Source organism: Alligator mississippiensis, chromosome 4, assembly GCF_030867095.1.
Source record: "Alligator mississippiensis isolate rAllMis1 chromosome 4, rAllMis1, whole genome shotgun sequence".
In the NCBI taxonomy this organism is placed as follows: Eukaryota; Metazoa; Chordata; order Crocodylia; family Alligatoridae; genus Alligator; species Alligator mississippiensis.
In genome coordinates this window covers 48,750,974-48,765,669 of record NC_081827.1, presented here as the reverse complement: position 1 = coordinate 48,765,669, position 14,696 = coordinate 48,750,974, and the positions used below count along the sequence as shown (strand labels likewise).

Genomic DNA, 14,696 nt, shown 5'->3' with positions numbered 1-14,696 from the left:
TCACCAGAGCGCCCCAAGGGATGACGAGGGTCACAAACTACTACAAGATCATTTCAGGCTGGACATAAGGAAGAATTTCTTTACTTTCCGAGCCCCCAAGGTCTGGAACAGCCTGCCACCGGAGGTGGTTCAAGCGCCTTCATTGAACACCTTCAAGATGAAACTGGATGCTTATCTTGCTGGGATCCTATGACCCCAGCTGACTTCCTGCCCTTTGGGCAGGGGGCTGGACTCGATGATTTTCTGAGGTCCCTTCCAGCCCTAATGTCTATGAAATCTATGAAATCTATGAGCTGGGTTGAACTAATGCTGCTGATTCAGGTAAAGCCCTTTTTCTGAGGCGGGGAGGGGGATTTCACATCAGTCAGCAGCCTTTAATGCTAAAGTTAATCCTCTGACTACTGTAGATCCAAATAGATTTCTCTAAAGTTAGAGGCAAGAATTTGTGTGGTTAATGTATTTTATTGGATCAATATTGTTATTATATGCAGCAGACCCAAACCTTCTACCAAAATCATTCAGTTGGTCCAATAAAGGATGTCACTCAGAAAGTCCTTGCCTACAACATTTCCTGGACCATCATGGATATAGCATCACTTCTTTAAAGTTAAAGTAATGCTCTAGATTTGGTGGTCCAGGAAAATCATGAGATGAGGATCTTTGTGGATGATCTCTTTTATTGAACCAAGTGCATGGTTGGGACACATTGAAACATAATTTTAGGTATCAGAGTAATCTTCCTTCTGGGAGAGAAGCAGGCACAGCAGAGTGAGTGATTACCAAAAAAAAAAGAGTAAGGGTGCTGTGATATTCCCTCAAATTATCCCAAATTTACCCCAAATCCCCTAACAAATCACCCACAAAAATCGTGCCTCTCACGTTCTTTAATGTTTTAAAAATCTAGCAAATCTTATTACTTAGTACTGTTGCAGATAAATTTAGGAAACAATTCTGTCTTATACTTTATAAATCCTGTTTCGTAGAGCAAAGATAGTGGGAAGTGAGGTTAATTTATTGTTTGACATGGGGTTATTTAATATGCAATAGTGAAGCACTTTCTTTTGTGGTCAGTATTTTTAAATTGCTGTATGTTTCAGCAGCTGACTGTTGCTGGCCCTCAGCAGAGCTAATAGCTAGCTTCATGTTCTTTTAAAAATGAATCTTCTGAAAACTGAATTTTCAGTAACATAGAATGTTTGAAAGTTATAGCAAGTGAAGAACCTTGTTTGATAGGACATTCACAGGAAGAGGGGATGAAACATAATCAAACCCATAATAAGATCTTACTTTGCTGCAGCACCTGAAGTACTGAAAACAATTCCAGAAAGCTGGTGCTGTTGGCTGGTGACACATAATTTCTTTATGGATGACTGAATTTATCTTTGCCTGTCTATTACAGGGAGGATAGATGGTGCAAACACTACCTACACACCTCAAGTTATACCTGAAGGGGAGTTACCACAAGTGATTAAAAAGAAACCTGTGTGTGGTTTCTACTTTCTTCTACCAACAGGGATGACTGTCTTTGATAGAAGGAGTCTAATCTAGTTCCTGAACCCCAAATCCTTCAATAATTTCTCAAATACACATGCTGTCCCTAAGTGTTTTGAACCTCTTAAGTCCAAAAGTACTGGGGGCACTTAGAAGTTTGCAGTGCCAGACACAACAGATCATTTCAGGACATGCTTGTGCCAGTCTCAAGGTGGGCACGCAGACACACTTTCCTTAGGGAGGGAAGGCATTGGTCCTAGCTAGTGCCTATAGACATATTTGATACCCAAAAGAGAAGGCAGTGAAGGTAGGTTTCATTTTGTACCAGTTTATAGAGCTGGTTTCATATGATGGCTGTGTCATTGGTCATCTGGTTTGCTCATTCAGGCAGCTCCTCTGCATACCTTGTAGCACAGGTCACACCCAAATTGTTGCAATGGGGCAGTGGTACTCAACTGGCTTGTCCAGCAGGACAGATGGGCAGTGCCCAGTCCCTCTGCGGGCCAGATCCAGGTGGTGGCACCTAAGGCAAGTGTGACAGGGCCCCATCTAGCTATGCAGAGGAGGGCAGGGGGCAGCCCAGCTCTGATCTAGCTGTGTGGGGGAAGGGAGCATGACCTGGGCCTGATCGAGCCATCCTGGGTGAGGGTCATGGCCCATCTGTGACTCACTGTGCAGGATTTGGGATTTTTGCAGTGAGGGTGGGGGTATTAGCTGCCACTGCTCCCCCACTGCCAACTTATCCAACACATGGGGAGTCCTGCAGGCTAGATGCCAAGGCTCTGGCCTGTGGGCTGGAGGTTGAGCTTCCCTGGTCCAGAGCAAAAAGTAGTGCTTTGGAGATTCAGATTTCTGTACCAGCATGTCTACTTCAGGATTGCTGGAGGCAGGAAACTAGCTGTATCTGTGGTACTGGGAATTCCCCTGTGCCGGAGGAAATTCCATTTAGTGAAATATGCCAAGTCTGAAGCTGCTTTTTGATATTGGAAGGATGCACAGCAGCCTTAAGCAGGGCCAAGAATACAGAAATGACAAAGACAAGGTGGTGCCCATCAGAGAAGCAAGTGAAGTTGCCCAGTAGGTTCGAGTTTGCCTGTGTGGCTGTGCAAATTAGAAAACCAAACTGCTACAGTAGGTATGTGTTATAGATTACAAAAGGGAGGGAAAATGAAAGGAAAAAGAAAAGAAACAAACAAACAGAAGTTAAAACAATGTGTCATGTATATGGTACCTTTGTATCTTTCCAATAGTGTGTACTTTGTTACCAGGCAATCAATCAAAGAGGTGGAACTTGTTTTCTTTCTTTTCTTCTCACCCACAGTACACCCTTGAAACTCATTCCCTGCTGGGTTTCACATATATATGCCCATAATAACATCCCTAGTTAGTGGCAAGACTCTGACAGCACTACAGGTTTCCCTGTGAAAGAGTTCATTAAATGCCAGCCAGTAATCCGGTGGCATTTGTTAACGTAATACTTTAAAGCCAATCTGTTTATCTTTATCCTTGCTTTCTTTGTGTCAAAAGAGATTTTGCCATGACAAGAGAAATGAGAACCAGAAATGAGGAATTAATGCTGGTATTCCTAACGAGTTCAGAATGTTAAAGGCCAGATTCACTGAAAATCTTTGGTGCCATTGTTCTAAGGCAGTGCAAACTTTTAATAAGCCTGATATATATGGCCAGTTAAACTAGGTTTATATTCACTTTACAGAGAGGAGTGAAAATCCCCCCTCCTTCCCCCCCCCCGAGTATAATGGTGAATCTGGCCCTAAAATTATGATGATGGGTTATTTATATAGCCTTCTAGCTGGTGCAAGCTATTTTGAAAGTATACAAAGCCTGATATTCTTTCTGACAGCACTTTCCCAAGCATTTTCTGAAAATCTATCTTAAAGGGGGCGCCATGACGCAAACTGTCTCCTAGAGATCTGAAGTCAGCTGATGCAGCCTGCAAGTTAGCCCACAAAGCTGGGGATGCAGAGCAATGCCAGGTCACCCTGGAAGTACATACGCCTCTGTGTAGACTCAACTTTTGAAATCCTGACTGCAGTTTAGAAGAGCCTGGAGGGAATTCCTGGAGGAAGATGGCATCATTGCTTCCCTGCTCATAGCAGTGAATCACCCTTGACTGTAACTATCTCCATGGGTGGGAATACTGCAACTCTTGTGGATGCAGGGCTGAATCGAATCCATTCTTAAGGTAGAACAGGAGGTGCTTACCCAGTAATTAGGGTAAGGCAAAATACACCCAGTTTAGGATAAGGTGAGGGGATGGGCAAAGAGTTGTAGTTGATCAGCTACTCAGACCACATTCCCATGAGTACAGTAGACCTGACTTACTTATGCTCCCTTCCTAACAACTTCTCTGCTTCAAGCACAGTAAATTTTGTTTCTTCAGGCTGTGGCAAAATGCCCAGTTAGATGCTAATCAAAAATGCAAATAAAAAAAATGTAGAAAGAAACAATGTAGTAGAGACTGTTTTCCCAAAATATAGGGGGTATGAAACTGTAAATCTTTTTTTTCCTTGTCTCAAGATAGATTAAGAATTGTTTAGTATAGTTTCAGAGCATTATGCATGGGCTTACAAGGTACCTGTCAAGGGCAGTCACCCTTATTAAACAACAATACTTTGGAATGAAGTGGGGAGGGGGGCGGAGGGGGGAGGCGCTCTTCAGAACTATCTTAGCTTACTTGCAGTAGTCATGTAGTATTCCCTCAGTTTTATTCATTTCATGATTGCCAAATTTTCTGAATGTACTGCAGTTTCTTTTATGAAACAAATTGGCAAGTGTGTTTTTTTTCCCAAAGGACAAGGGATTAGTAGTGTTTGCACAAGCCATGTACACAGTTCCTTTCTGTCATCCTGTACATGACCTAGCTCATCCTTCGAGGTGACCACCCAGGATTTTTACCTAACAAGATTTTGAGTTATTTTAAATATGAAGGCATTCACAAGAATTAGAAATGTATCTCTGATATCACTGTTCCCTAACTTCAGCAGCAAAAGAGTTCATGAACAGCCTGAACAGTTTTCCCCTTGCCACTTTCAAAAGCATATTCTGATCATTGGTTTTACCGTGACATATTATGAACTGTGTGCACTTTTTCATGTAAACTGCAGCTAAAGACTGAGCTGAGACCAAACAATTTATCTGAAACAGAGGATTTCTGTGGTTGCAGAAGTGAAAGAAAATCCTTTTATTGCTTAAAAAAATTCTCCAAAAAAATGCTTAAGCATAATTATCCACTTGGAATACATCTCATTTCCCCAAATGCTTAATAGACTAAATTAGCAGGATTATTGATTTATTATTCACATGATTATAATCTTTTAAAATATTTGTAATGTTAGATTATGTGTGTACACACATGAACATTAAGAGTCATACACATGCATTATGCACCTCATTTACAGAGAGGCCTCTGTATGACATGCATAATATTACTTTTATACTTACTTACGTCCTTTATGCTGCCAGAAGAATATAACGTGGCCTTAATATAAATCAAGAATCAGGTTAATTTTCTTTATATAATACACATTTATAGACACACAGAGTGACATTTACACTAAAAATAACCTCCAATAAACAACTTCTAGCCTTGAAATGACCCTCTTAATATATTCCTTAAAGTTTTGTTTGGCCCTTCATTGCAGACTGTCTCTTTTAGGAAACATATCTTGTAAGTCTTTTCTCTTTTGGATGGCTTCAAATTTGTGGGCTAGGATTTTCTGTTCATCACTTTAATTGTAATCATAAAATGTATTTTTGTGACAGATGGACAGACACATAAAAATGCATGCAGCGATTACTTGCAACCTACTTCTTACAGTTATCTACTTAATTATTTTGTAGAAAACGATTATATTTAACAATGAAAGTAAAGCTTATTTTCACTGTAACCTTAGGCATCTCCAAAATGGTACTTCTACTACTGTATGTACTTTACTATGTATCTTAAAGATGCTTGTTAATTGCATTTTTCTTAATCTTATGTTTTCAAATGACCTTATTAATAAAATATGATGAAAAATTTGAACAGGATCCCTTGGGGATTCATTTCAAGTAGTGTGCACTATAATGCATGTAAGGAGTACCATGAAATCAATAGCTGATTCATTACAGTTACTAATGACTGTAATGAATCAGCTACGAGTGTTACTCGTATAGGGCAGCTAGTTAAGATTATCTTCTTGGTTTTTTTTCTGTGAGTTGATAGATATTTTGGAACCAATATCAATAGGAATGAGATTAGGTCCAAAATCTTTCTTACATTTTAAGTGTCCAAAAATTATAACTCAGTTATTCCTTGAAAGTATGGCTATCTGTCATAGTAGTTTCCACTAACATTAATGGAGATTATTATTTAACCTGAACATTGTGCTAAAAATGTACTTTTTAAGGCCTGTATTAAAGTTAAAAAAAAATTGAAAATGTTTAATAATGGATAAAAGCTATCATTGGCACATCCATTATGCCTTGATCTTGCAAAAGATCACACATAATTTTCAGTGTCTATTGCCAAGTGAACAGTTATGCATATAAACAATAAGTTAAATTTCCTTACTTGTAAGATTAACTTCTGTTTCTAATGTAACAACATTTTTATGTAATATTCATTAGCACAGAGACTACACATTCTTGAAAATAGAACTCCAAAGGCCCAGTCTACTGCTCACTCTACTCCTAGTGATTTTTTGGGGGAATGTTTGTGTAAGAGTCATGCATAAAATAATCCAATTTAAGAAATCCAATGCTGTTCTACTAATGTTATCCTTACCTACATACCAAAGTATTCAAAAGCTACATTCTTGGTTAACAAAGTGTCATTTTATGGTTTATTTTGTAATGCTCTGTTGCATAGTGAATTATATATGCAGTGCTGGATATGACCTAAATAGCTAACGTCCCTCCAAAACGAATCTTGGAATGTAGTAATAAATCTTCTTTTGTTTAGGTGGACAAACCCAATTTTGAAAAAGGGTTACAGACAGCGATTGGAATTGTCAGACATTTATCAGATCCCCTCCGCAGACTCTGCAGATAATCTTTCTGAAAAATTAGAAAGGTATGATTATGTACATATTTATTAGCATTATATCATGATGTGGATGGCAATGGCTTGATCTGGAAGAGTGAGTGAGGACTAGTGAAGGTATCAATTCAGCTTGCTTAATTGTAACAGGACACCAGAAACACTAGAACAATAGAGTTTTCAGCTGCTTTTAAAGTCCTGGTTAGGTTGCGGGCAGTAATGGTTCAACCATGTCGTTGGCTTAGTTTTGGAAAACTGGGTCACTTCTGGCCTGGTTTCAGGCTTGCAATCTCATTTTTAGTTTTGTGGCTGCCTTCTTCCATATCAACATATCACACCACTACCAACTATTTTTTCTTCATAGTCTAAGAAAATTCCATCCCGTTGTTTTAATATCCAGGGCTAAGTCTTGTTCTCAGTTCTACCTACTTAAGTCTCCCTGCCTTCACCTTCCACATACCCCCTTGGCTTTCACCTTTCTCTTCCAGAGCTAAAAATCATTTTCCTCAGGATCCATCCTCACCTTAGAACTTCCACCTCTGAATCCCTCCATTGGCTTTCTTGAACAAAGGAAGTTTTTCCATGATCTCCTTTCAGACTTTTATGACACCAACTCCCTTCACTTCTATTCCCATTTTTTTCACTCTGCCAACACCTTTTTTCTCACTTCTCTCTCCCTGTTTTCACCTTTTGCCTTCTTTCATACTTCAACTCCAACTTTAAAAAAACCTTCCTCACCTCTAGTGCAAAAGACACCTGCACGCTCTTTGTTCAAATCCTTCTTTAAAACATACTTCTGCAAAGTCTATCAAAGTTAGCATATCCTTGCTGCAGCTGATGAATGGAACCCATGTTAAATATATATTATATAAATGGGAACTTCATGCACTGTTTGATATTTGACCATCTCCAGAGGACCAACAAAATATTTAATTGTGTAAGCAGAATGTCAATGGCTTAGGGTGGTGATTTTCATTTGTGGTATTGTGACACCCAGGGGTGCCTTGATATTCTTTTAAGGGTGTCACAAAGTGTCATGCAATACTAGCCCTGCTAGATGTGCAAACACCTACACATGTTTCACAAAATAAACCCAGAAATTTCAAATAGAAATCCATAGCTTAAAAAAAATGTTGACTGGTTGTGGTCTTTTTGAGTTCTTTGCAACATAATAATCACTTTATTATTTTTTCTGTTGTCAAAAAAGGAGTACAGTTAGTTTTTGAAATTGAGTGCTGCTAAATTAAAAAAAAATGATGGAGAATACCTTGAGTCTAAAAAAAGTTTAGAACAACTGGAGTATGGGGTTGGTACTGCTACAGGGGCATTTTTACTCAAGGAGCACTTGCAGGAATGAATCCTAAATCATAAGCTAATTTACTTTCTTTCACAGATTATTTTAAAAAATAAAACAAACCTAAATCCTTAGGATAAACTTCCCTCATTCTCCAGCATAGTTCGGATCTGCATAGCAATGTGTGTCCACTAACATTAAAAGTAAGATGGGAAGAGAAGAAAAGAACACAGGTCTCATTTGTGGACAATGACTTTGAATGGAACTCTTTTAATGGAAGATATTTGTCTTTATGTATATTCCAAGGGATTGGATGTATTTTATAATATTAAATTTGTCATATGATAAGTTGTATTTATTAATAAAATAAAATGGGATCTATGTTTTCAAAACTGATGGCAATGTCCTGAACACATTGCTGCTACTCAGTAATTATTTATACAAGGCAGAATTTCTAGACAATATGCCTCCAATTAATTAACCTTTCCCTTTGAATATACTTTACTGTTCTTTCATTTGCCAGAATTCAAAATTAAAAATGAAAAGGAAACTGTATTAAGAGTTTCCAAAGTTATCAAATACATACTGAATATAAGTATCACAAAGCGTGGTATTTCTCTCCTTCTGACTAAAGATGTACTTCGTGATAGGAAATTACCACCAAAAAGCCCCTAAAGAATTGACAAAAACTAATGCAGTTCATTAAGCAGGCCACAGTTTAGAATACTTTTTCTTTGTTTTCTTCTTGCTGAGGGACTGGAGGAGCTCCAAAACTTTTATTTGCCTATTATTTGTGTATTGGTCTTAAGAAGTACAGCAGGTTTCTTTAAAACTTACAATGTGACCTTTTCATGAATTAGCTCCCTGCAGGGTGATATATCGCTGGGTATTTAAATCTGCCAGATATGTGGCTGAACTAGATTTGAACTTTTATTAAGCTATCAAGTCAATGAGGGCCAGATCTTTGGTGTCTCCACAAGGCTTTGTTTTACTAGTCACTGTAGCTAAATCTCCTTGGATATATTTGAGTGAACTGAACTATGCTAGAGCCATGGACTGATGCTCTGTGCCCACATACCTGAATGGTCTTAGTTTTTGTTTCCTTTTCAGAGAATGGGACAGGGAGCTGGCAACTTCAAAGAAAAAACCCAAACTTATTAATGCCCTTCGACGATGCTTTTTCTGGAAATTTATGTTCTATGGAATAATATTATATCTGGGGGTAAGATTATTTTTTACTAAACTCTTAGATTGTACACAGTGATTATAGTCCTGGTGATTGCTAAATTATTGAGGAATCATGCTAACAACTACATTTTTCCTTAGTGACATTGGTTGTAAAGGTTACAGAAGCACAGCTGCTAAAAGTTCCTGGGAAATAACCTTAAATGAAGCACCTGCTGAAAAAAAACCCAAATCTCTTAAAAATCTGTTTACTGCCTACTGCTAGTATGTTTCCTAAAGTACAGAGAGCCAAGCAGAAAGTATTTAATATACTACTGTATTCATAATGTGCTCAGAACACGGTGATAATAGGTAAATAAATTCTCCTTCCCAACCTCCAACTGAGCCCAAGGAAGCACTCTACTAGGTCCAGTATGGGGAACACAACATTTAAAAGTAGCTTGGTCTAGAAATTTCAAATTATGACAAAACAAAGACAAAATATTCAGAAAGATGGAAGAATTACTGTTTTGTTTCCCTCTCCTGCTCTCCCTTACCCCCCCACACACATGTTCACATCTTTTATTTTATTGACATTCAAAGAATTTTTTTACTCTGACATTAAGATAAAGGTTATGAAATTACAATCACTTTGGTTTGGATTTGGTAAAGTGTGAAAAGCTGACCTTATAATAGAAGGCTTGTTTCAAGCTGCTTCTCAGCATGTTATGATTATGCTCATTTGCAAATGCCACAGATTTACAAAATCCTACCACTGGGGTTATGATCCATGGAAACAGTTCACTGTCAGTAGCTGCCTGTTGGGAAGTTGAGATATTCAAATTTAACATTTAAAAATTGTAGTTTATGCATGTTTATATATTCATGGCTATTTCCTAATTTTCATAATTTAAGAAGTTGAGGGACACATTAAACAGTTAACAAAATGCTGTATTATTATGCATGTTGAAAAAATGGGAGCTTAATGAGTGGTACAAAGTGATCAAAAGTATTCATTTGTAACTCACTTTCAGTTGTCCAGATTCTGATCTCTGGTATCTTGATATACTGGTAAAAGCAGATTAACGCTATTAGATTGGATGTTCCAGAGCCTCTGGTCCAGCTGAAATGTAGTTGATGAAGGGCCATGAGTTAGAGAAAAATGTGTTTCATGTCTGGTCATGAAGGCAATTTGGTCCCAGCCTAAAATAGAGGTGGGCTCTTAATTTTGGCTCAGTTGCCCAAGACCCAATGAGCCATTCTGGCATCAGGGTATGAGGAGAACTTACCTTAATCATGCCCCTATTTGCATGAGAATCCCCCCCATGCCAGTGGCTGGAAGGGAGGAACAACATTGGAGCTTGCAGCTGCCATTTGGACTGCCCAAAGATTCCTTTATGTAAGAAGAATTCTCTGGTAGCTGGACTTTCTTGCAAGTACTTGGAACAAAGTCCAGAACCTGATGCACTGGAGTTACTTTAGAGCAGGGGTGGGTAATTATTTTGGGCGGAGGGCTGCTTACTGAGTTTTGGCAAACCATCAAGAACTGCATGACAGGCAGCCAGGAGCAGATAGATATTAATTTCCTAAACTTTCTAGGGGCCTCGCGGGTCAGATAGAATGGCCTGGTGGGCTGCATTTGGCCCGTGGGCTGCATTTTGCCCACCCCTGCTTTAGAGTATATTAGTGTTATTGAAAATCGCATTTGGCTCTACCTTAAAAACTCTGTATAGGGACAACTTAAAGTGCCCTGATAAGCTAATATTAAATACTTTAACTACAGGTAAACGTTAAAGCATTAGAAGCAACTGGTATAGACAACATTTAAGACATTGGGCAACATTTCAAATTGAGGTCCATTTTGCCAACTAAGTGCCTGATTCTAACCATCACTGATACTAGTTTTTTTTTTTACGGTGCTATTCCTCCATTTTCATGAACTTTTCACAATATTCTTTCTCCTGACACTGATTCACAAAGGAGGATAATCAAACTTTAATAGTACATAATCCTAAGTGTCCTTTAATATGAAAAATGCTATAGTTTTATCAAATATAGTTACTGTTTCATATCCTTCATGATCTGCATGCAAGTCTCCTGTTTATCTCATTAAAAGTTTAATTAAGATTACCTCCCTTTTATTTTAATTTCATTTTAGATTAAGAATTTTTACCAACAAATTATATAAAACTGACTGCTAGTTTCTCATTATGGTCTGGCTGGGTTAAGGAAAGCATGGTGGCGGGTCAAAGACATGAAATAGCTTTCTTGCTAACATTGTAAAGTTCTTGCAACTCTATTGATATACATCAAATTTATGCCTGTTTAATTTTTTAACTCCCTTGGCACTGTTTTGGATTTCTGCTGGTATGACAGAGAGCAGCATTTGAACTAAAAGATCTATGTAATGGTAAGAGGGCTTGGTTAATAGCTTCTGATAAGATAAACCAGTAGTCAAACATTACTTGATATATAGACCTTTTTTCTCCTTCTTAACTTGTACTTCTCCAAGAGTTTTGAAGCCAAATTTTGATTGACTTTACAGCTAAGTCCTGAAGGTTTGAATACATTTTTATTACCATGTAAATTTGCCCACAATAACCCAGTGCTATTTGATATAGCTGTTTGATATAGCTGTACCTTGGGGTATTATTAGCCAAACAATGGAATCAGGAAGTCAATAAGAAAAGGGAAGCTGTGTATTACTTTAATTTTTAATATTGACAATTTATCTAGTTTGCTGAAAATGAAAATATTCAGTATATAGCTCTATCAGTTAATCCCATTGTTTCTTTTTACATGTACTTTCAATAACCCCTTGTTTTTTGCCACCATTTGCAGAACTCATGACATGGGTAATTATTATAATTTAAGGACAACACTTAGATTAAAAGTGTAATTGGATCTATATTATAAAAAATGTAAAAAAACCTGAGAATCCATTTCATTTATTGTGAGCAACTCCAAATATCTCATCTTCCGTATGTAGTTTACTATTTTTAAAAGTGTTTCAAAGAATTCTGTCACGGTAGATTTTGTTTTTAAAATAAAAGCATTGGTGATGAATAATAATGTTTGTATGATATTTTCAAGTTAATAACAGAATATTTAAATGGTCATATTTTGTTTCATCTTTACAACATACTTATCGAACTTCTCTAAACACATATACAAATATTCTCTCCTTGCTTCCTGAGTACATCTGGCTGTACATACACATTTTGGGATCGAAATCTTGGACTTAGTCCTCAGTGCATAGCTGAGGAGAGGTGTGGAGGAAGAATGACTCCTAAGTCACCTTTCTACTTTCCTGATCTTCAGTTGATGAGTGTCTGAAATGTCCCTCTCATAAATAACTGAAAGTAGCTGTTGGCCTCATCTGAATTCCTGTGGCTAAAAGCTGCCCTCTGGCTGAGAATCCCACTTCCTATCACTGAAAGCCCCTTTTATGGAGGGTGAAGGTAGACAGGTAGTTTCGAGTTGCCTATTCAACCTGCCCACCCCCAGAGTGTTTTTTCACTTTGGCTACCTTGTTAGTGTGGCTTTTAGAATGATTCACAATGCTGTAGGAAGGCAAACAAGCTGGAACAGGGGCTAATGATTCAGCTAATTCTCTTTTGTGTTGATTTAGATAGTTGGATGAAGATAATGACTACAGTTCACCATAAATTCTCTTGGACAGGGATTCTCTTCTTTGGACAGTGCCAAAAACTCTGGGGTCCAGGTTCTGGATGGATGCACTAAGCCCTAGCATAATGGAAATAAACGATGGTGAAGATGAAGAAGAAAAAAGGCAGAATAGAGAAGTGAGTGGAAAGGGAACATGAGAGTGGTTAGTCTGAGACAAATACACTCAAAAATGTAAAGGAAATTGAATAAAAGAAGCAATACGAATAGTAGAAGAAAAGTTGCTCTGATGAAATGGAAATGAAAAAGAAAAATGAAAGCAGCTTAGAGACAGAATAGTTTAATGTAATTATTTAAAAATAGGTGATGTTTAATGTCAGTGTAGTTCAGTACACAGAAATACATATGCATTTGATGGACACATATCTATCTAAGTCAGTTTTAGGCTTTATGTCCTTCATTTAGTTGTATATGGTGTTGATTTGACTGTTTTATTTGGAATATTTACCTAGTGCAGACTTGGGCTGTCCATCAACTGAAAGAACATGTGGTAATAATGCTCTATAATATGTATTGGCCTCCATTTTGCTGTGATTGTGATTCAAAGCACTGTGTTTGTGTGCGCATGCTTACGCACACAGAATTAATTCCTCATCTTGAAGAAGAGGTTGTTCAAATGGATTTCCTGGGTGTAGAACGGAGGTAGGCAAAACACAGTCCATGGACTGAATCCAGCCCGCCAGGACATTTTGTCCCTCTTGCAGTGGGTCCCTTGGCCCTGCCAGGTGCAGGGGGAAACCTGGGCCATGGTGCATACATGCTGTCCCACAGAACCTTGAGCATGCAGTGGGGCTGGTGCAGAGTGGCTACTGGATTTCATTTCCTGGCTGCCCTGGTGGTGGCTGCTTCTGGCTGTGGCTGCTGGACACAGCCCTGCTGGACCATCCACAGCCTGGACCATCCACCCCAAATGCACAGCTGGGGGTGCCAAATGGAGTGGGTGGGAGCTAGGATCTGTGCAGGCAGAGTGCATGGCCAGTTAGATCAGATGGGGCTGCAGGCAGGTAGGGAGACACATCCAGGAGTGGGACGGGTGAGCAGGGCTGGGGATCGGGATTGGGTTCTCAGGGTACAGTGTGGGACTGGGCCTGGGGCAGAGCTGTGATATGTCATGGCCCTGCAATCCCAATCCATGGCCCCGCCTGCCTCTTCCACTCCTGAATGTCACTCAGTGCTCACCCACAGCCCCATCTCATCTGTCTGGCCATGCACTCTACCCATACAGGTCCCATCTATTCTCCATAGAGACCCCAGGATTGCAGGGCAGCATGGGGCTGGAGCCTGGGGCAGAGCCATGATCCACTCCCTGCATGCCCCTACCTGCAAAACGGACAGCAACTCAGGGATGTGCAGGCAGCAGATCACAGCTCTGCCCCAGCCCTGGCCCCACTCTCTCTCTGCTCTAAGAACCCATTCCTGATTGCTGGCCCTGCCTGCCTATCCCACTCCCAGACGTGGCTTCTTATTTGCTTGCGGCCCCATCTGATCTGCCCAGCCATACGCATTGCCCAGCCCATCTCCCGGGTGCTGCTCCCCACCTGCCTACAGCCTCATCCTGTCTGTGTATAGGGACCACTTAGGGAGTTTTGGTGGGCTGTTGTGGGGAAGGGGGGTACTGACTTAGCCTGCAACAACTCACTAAAACTCCCTAAGTGGTCCTCTGACCCAAATAATTGTCTACCCTAGTGTAGGATCACCCAAAATCAAGGAAAACGCTGTTTCAGGGAAGATTAAATGCCACTCTAGCATCAGTTCACATATCCTAGAACATAAATGTGATAGTACCTACATGCTGTTAGAGTCCTCACTGCCACAGAAAAGTCCCTTTCCTGTCTGGTATACAAAATGTGTCCACAGTTTAATATAAGACATCCTTAGCTTAAACTCTCTCTCTCAATCTCAACTATGACCCTGAAGAAGAAGTATTATGGACTGGGGTTATGTAGACTTTTGTCAGTTTCCTGGATGATATATTCCCTTAAATTCAATAATCCATTCTTTGAAGGGAGGAGCTTAAAG

The 14,696-nt window shown here is 39.3% G+C and overlaps 1 protein-coding gene across 1 annotated transcript in view; it reads left to right on the top strand.

The window, feature by feature from the left end:
* The first annotated feature begins 5,595 nt into the window (after window positions 1–5,595).
* The window catches only part of CFTR (CF transmembrane conductance regulator), a 151,656-nt gene continuing 142,555 nt past the window's right edge, over window positions 5,596–14,696 (top strand). The window contains exons 1-3 of the mRNA XM_019491251.2: window positions 5,596–5,661; window positions 6,399–6,565; window positions 8,937–9,048. Coding sequence (XP_019346796.1) covers window positions 5,596–5,661; window positions 6,399–6,565; window positions 8,937–9,048 — 345 coding nt within the window. The remainder of the gene's footprint in view (window positions 5,662–6,398; window positions 6,566–8,936; window positions 9,049–14,696) is intronic.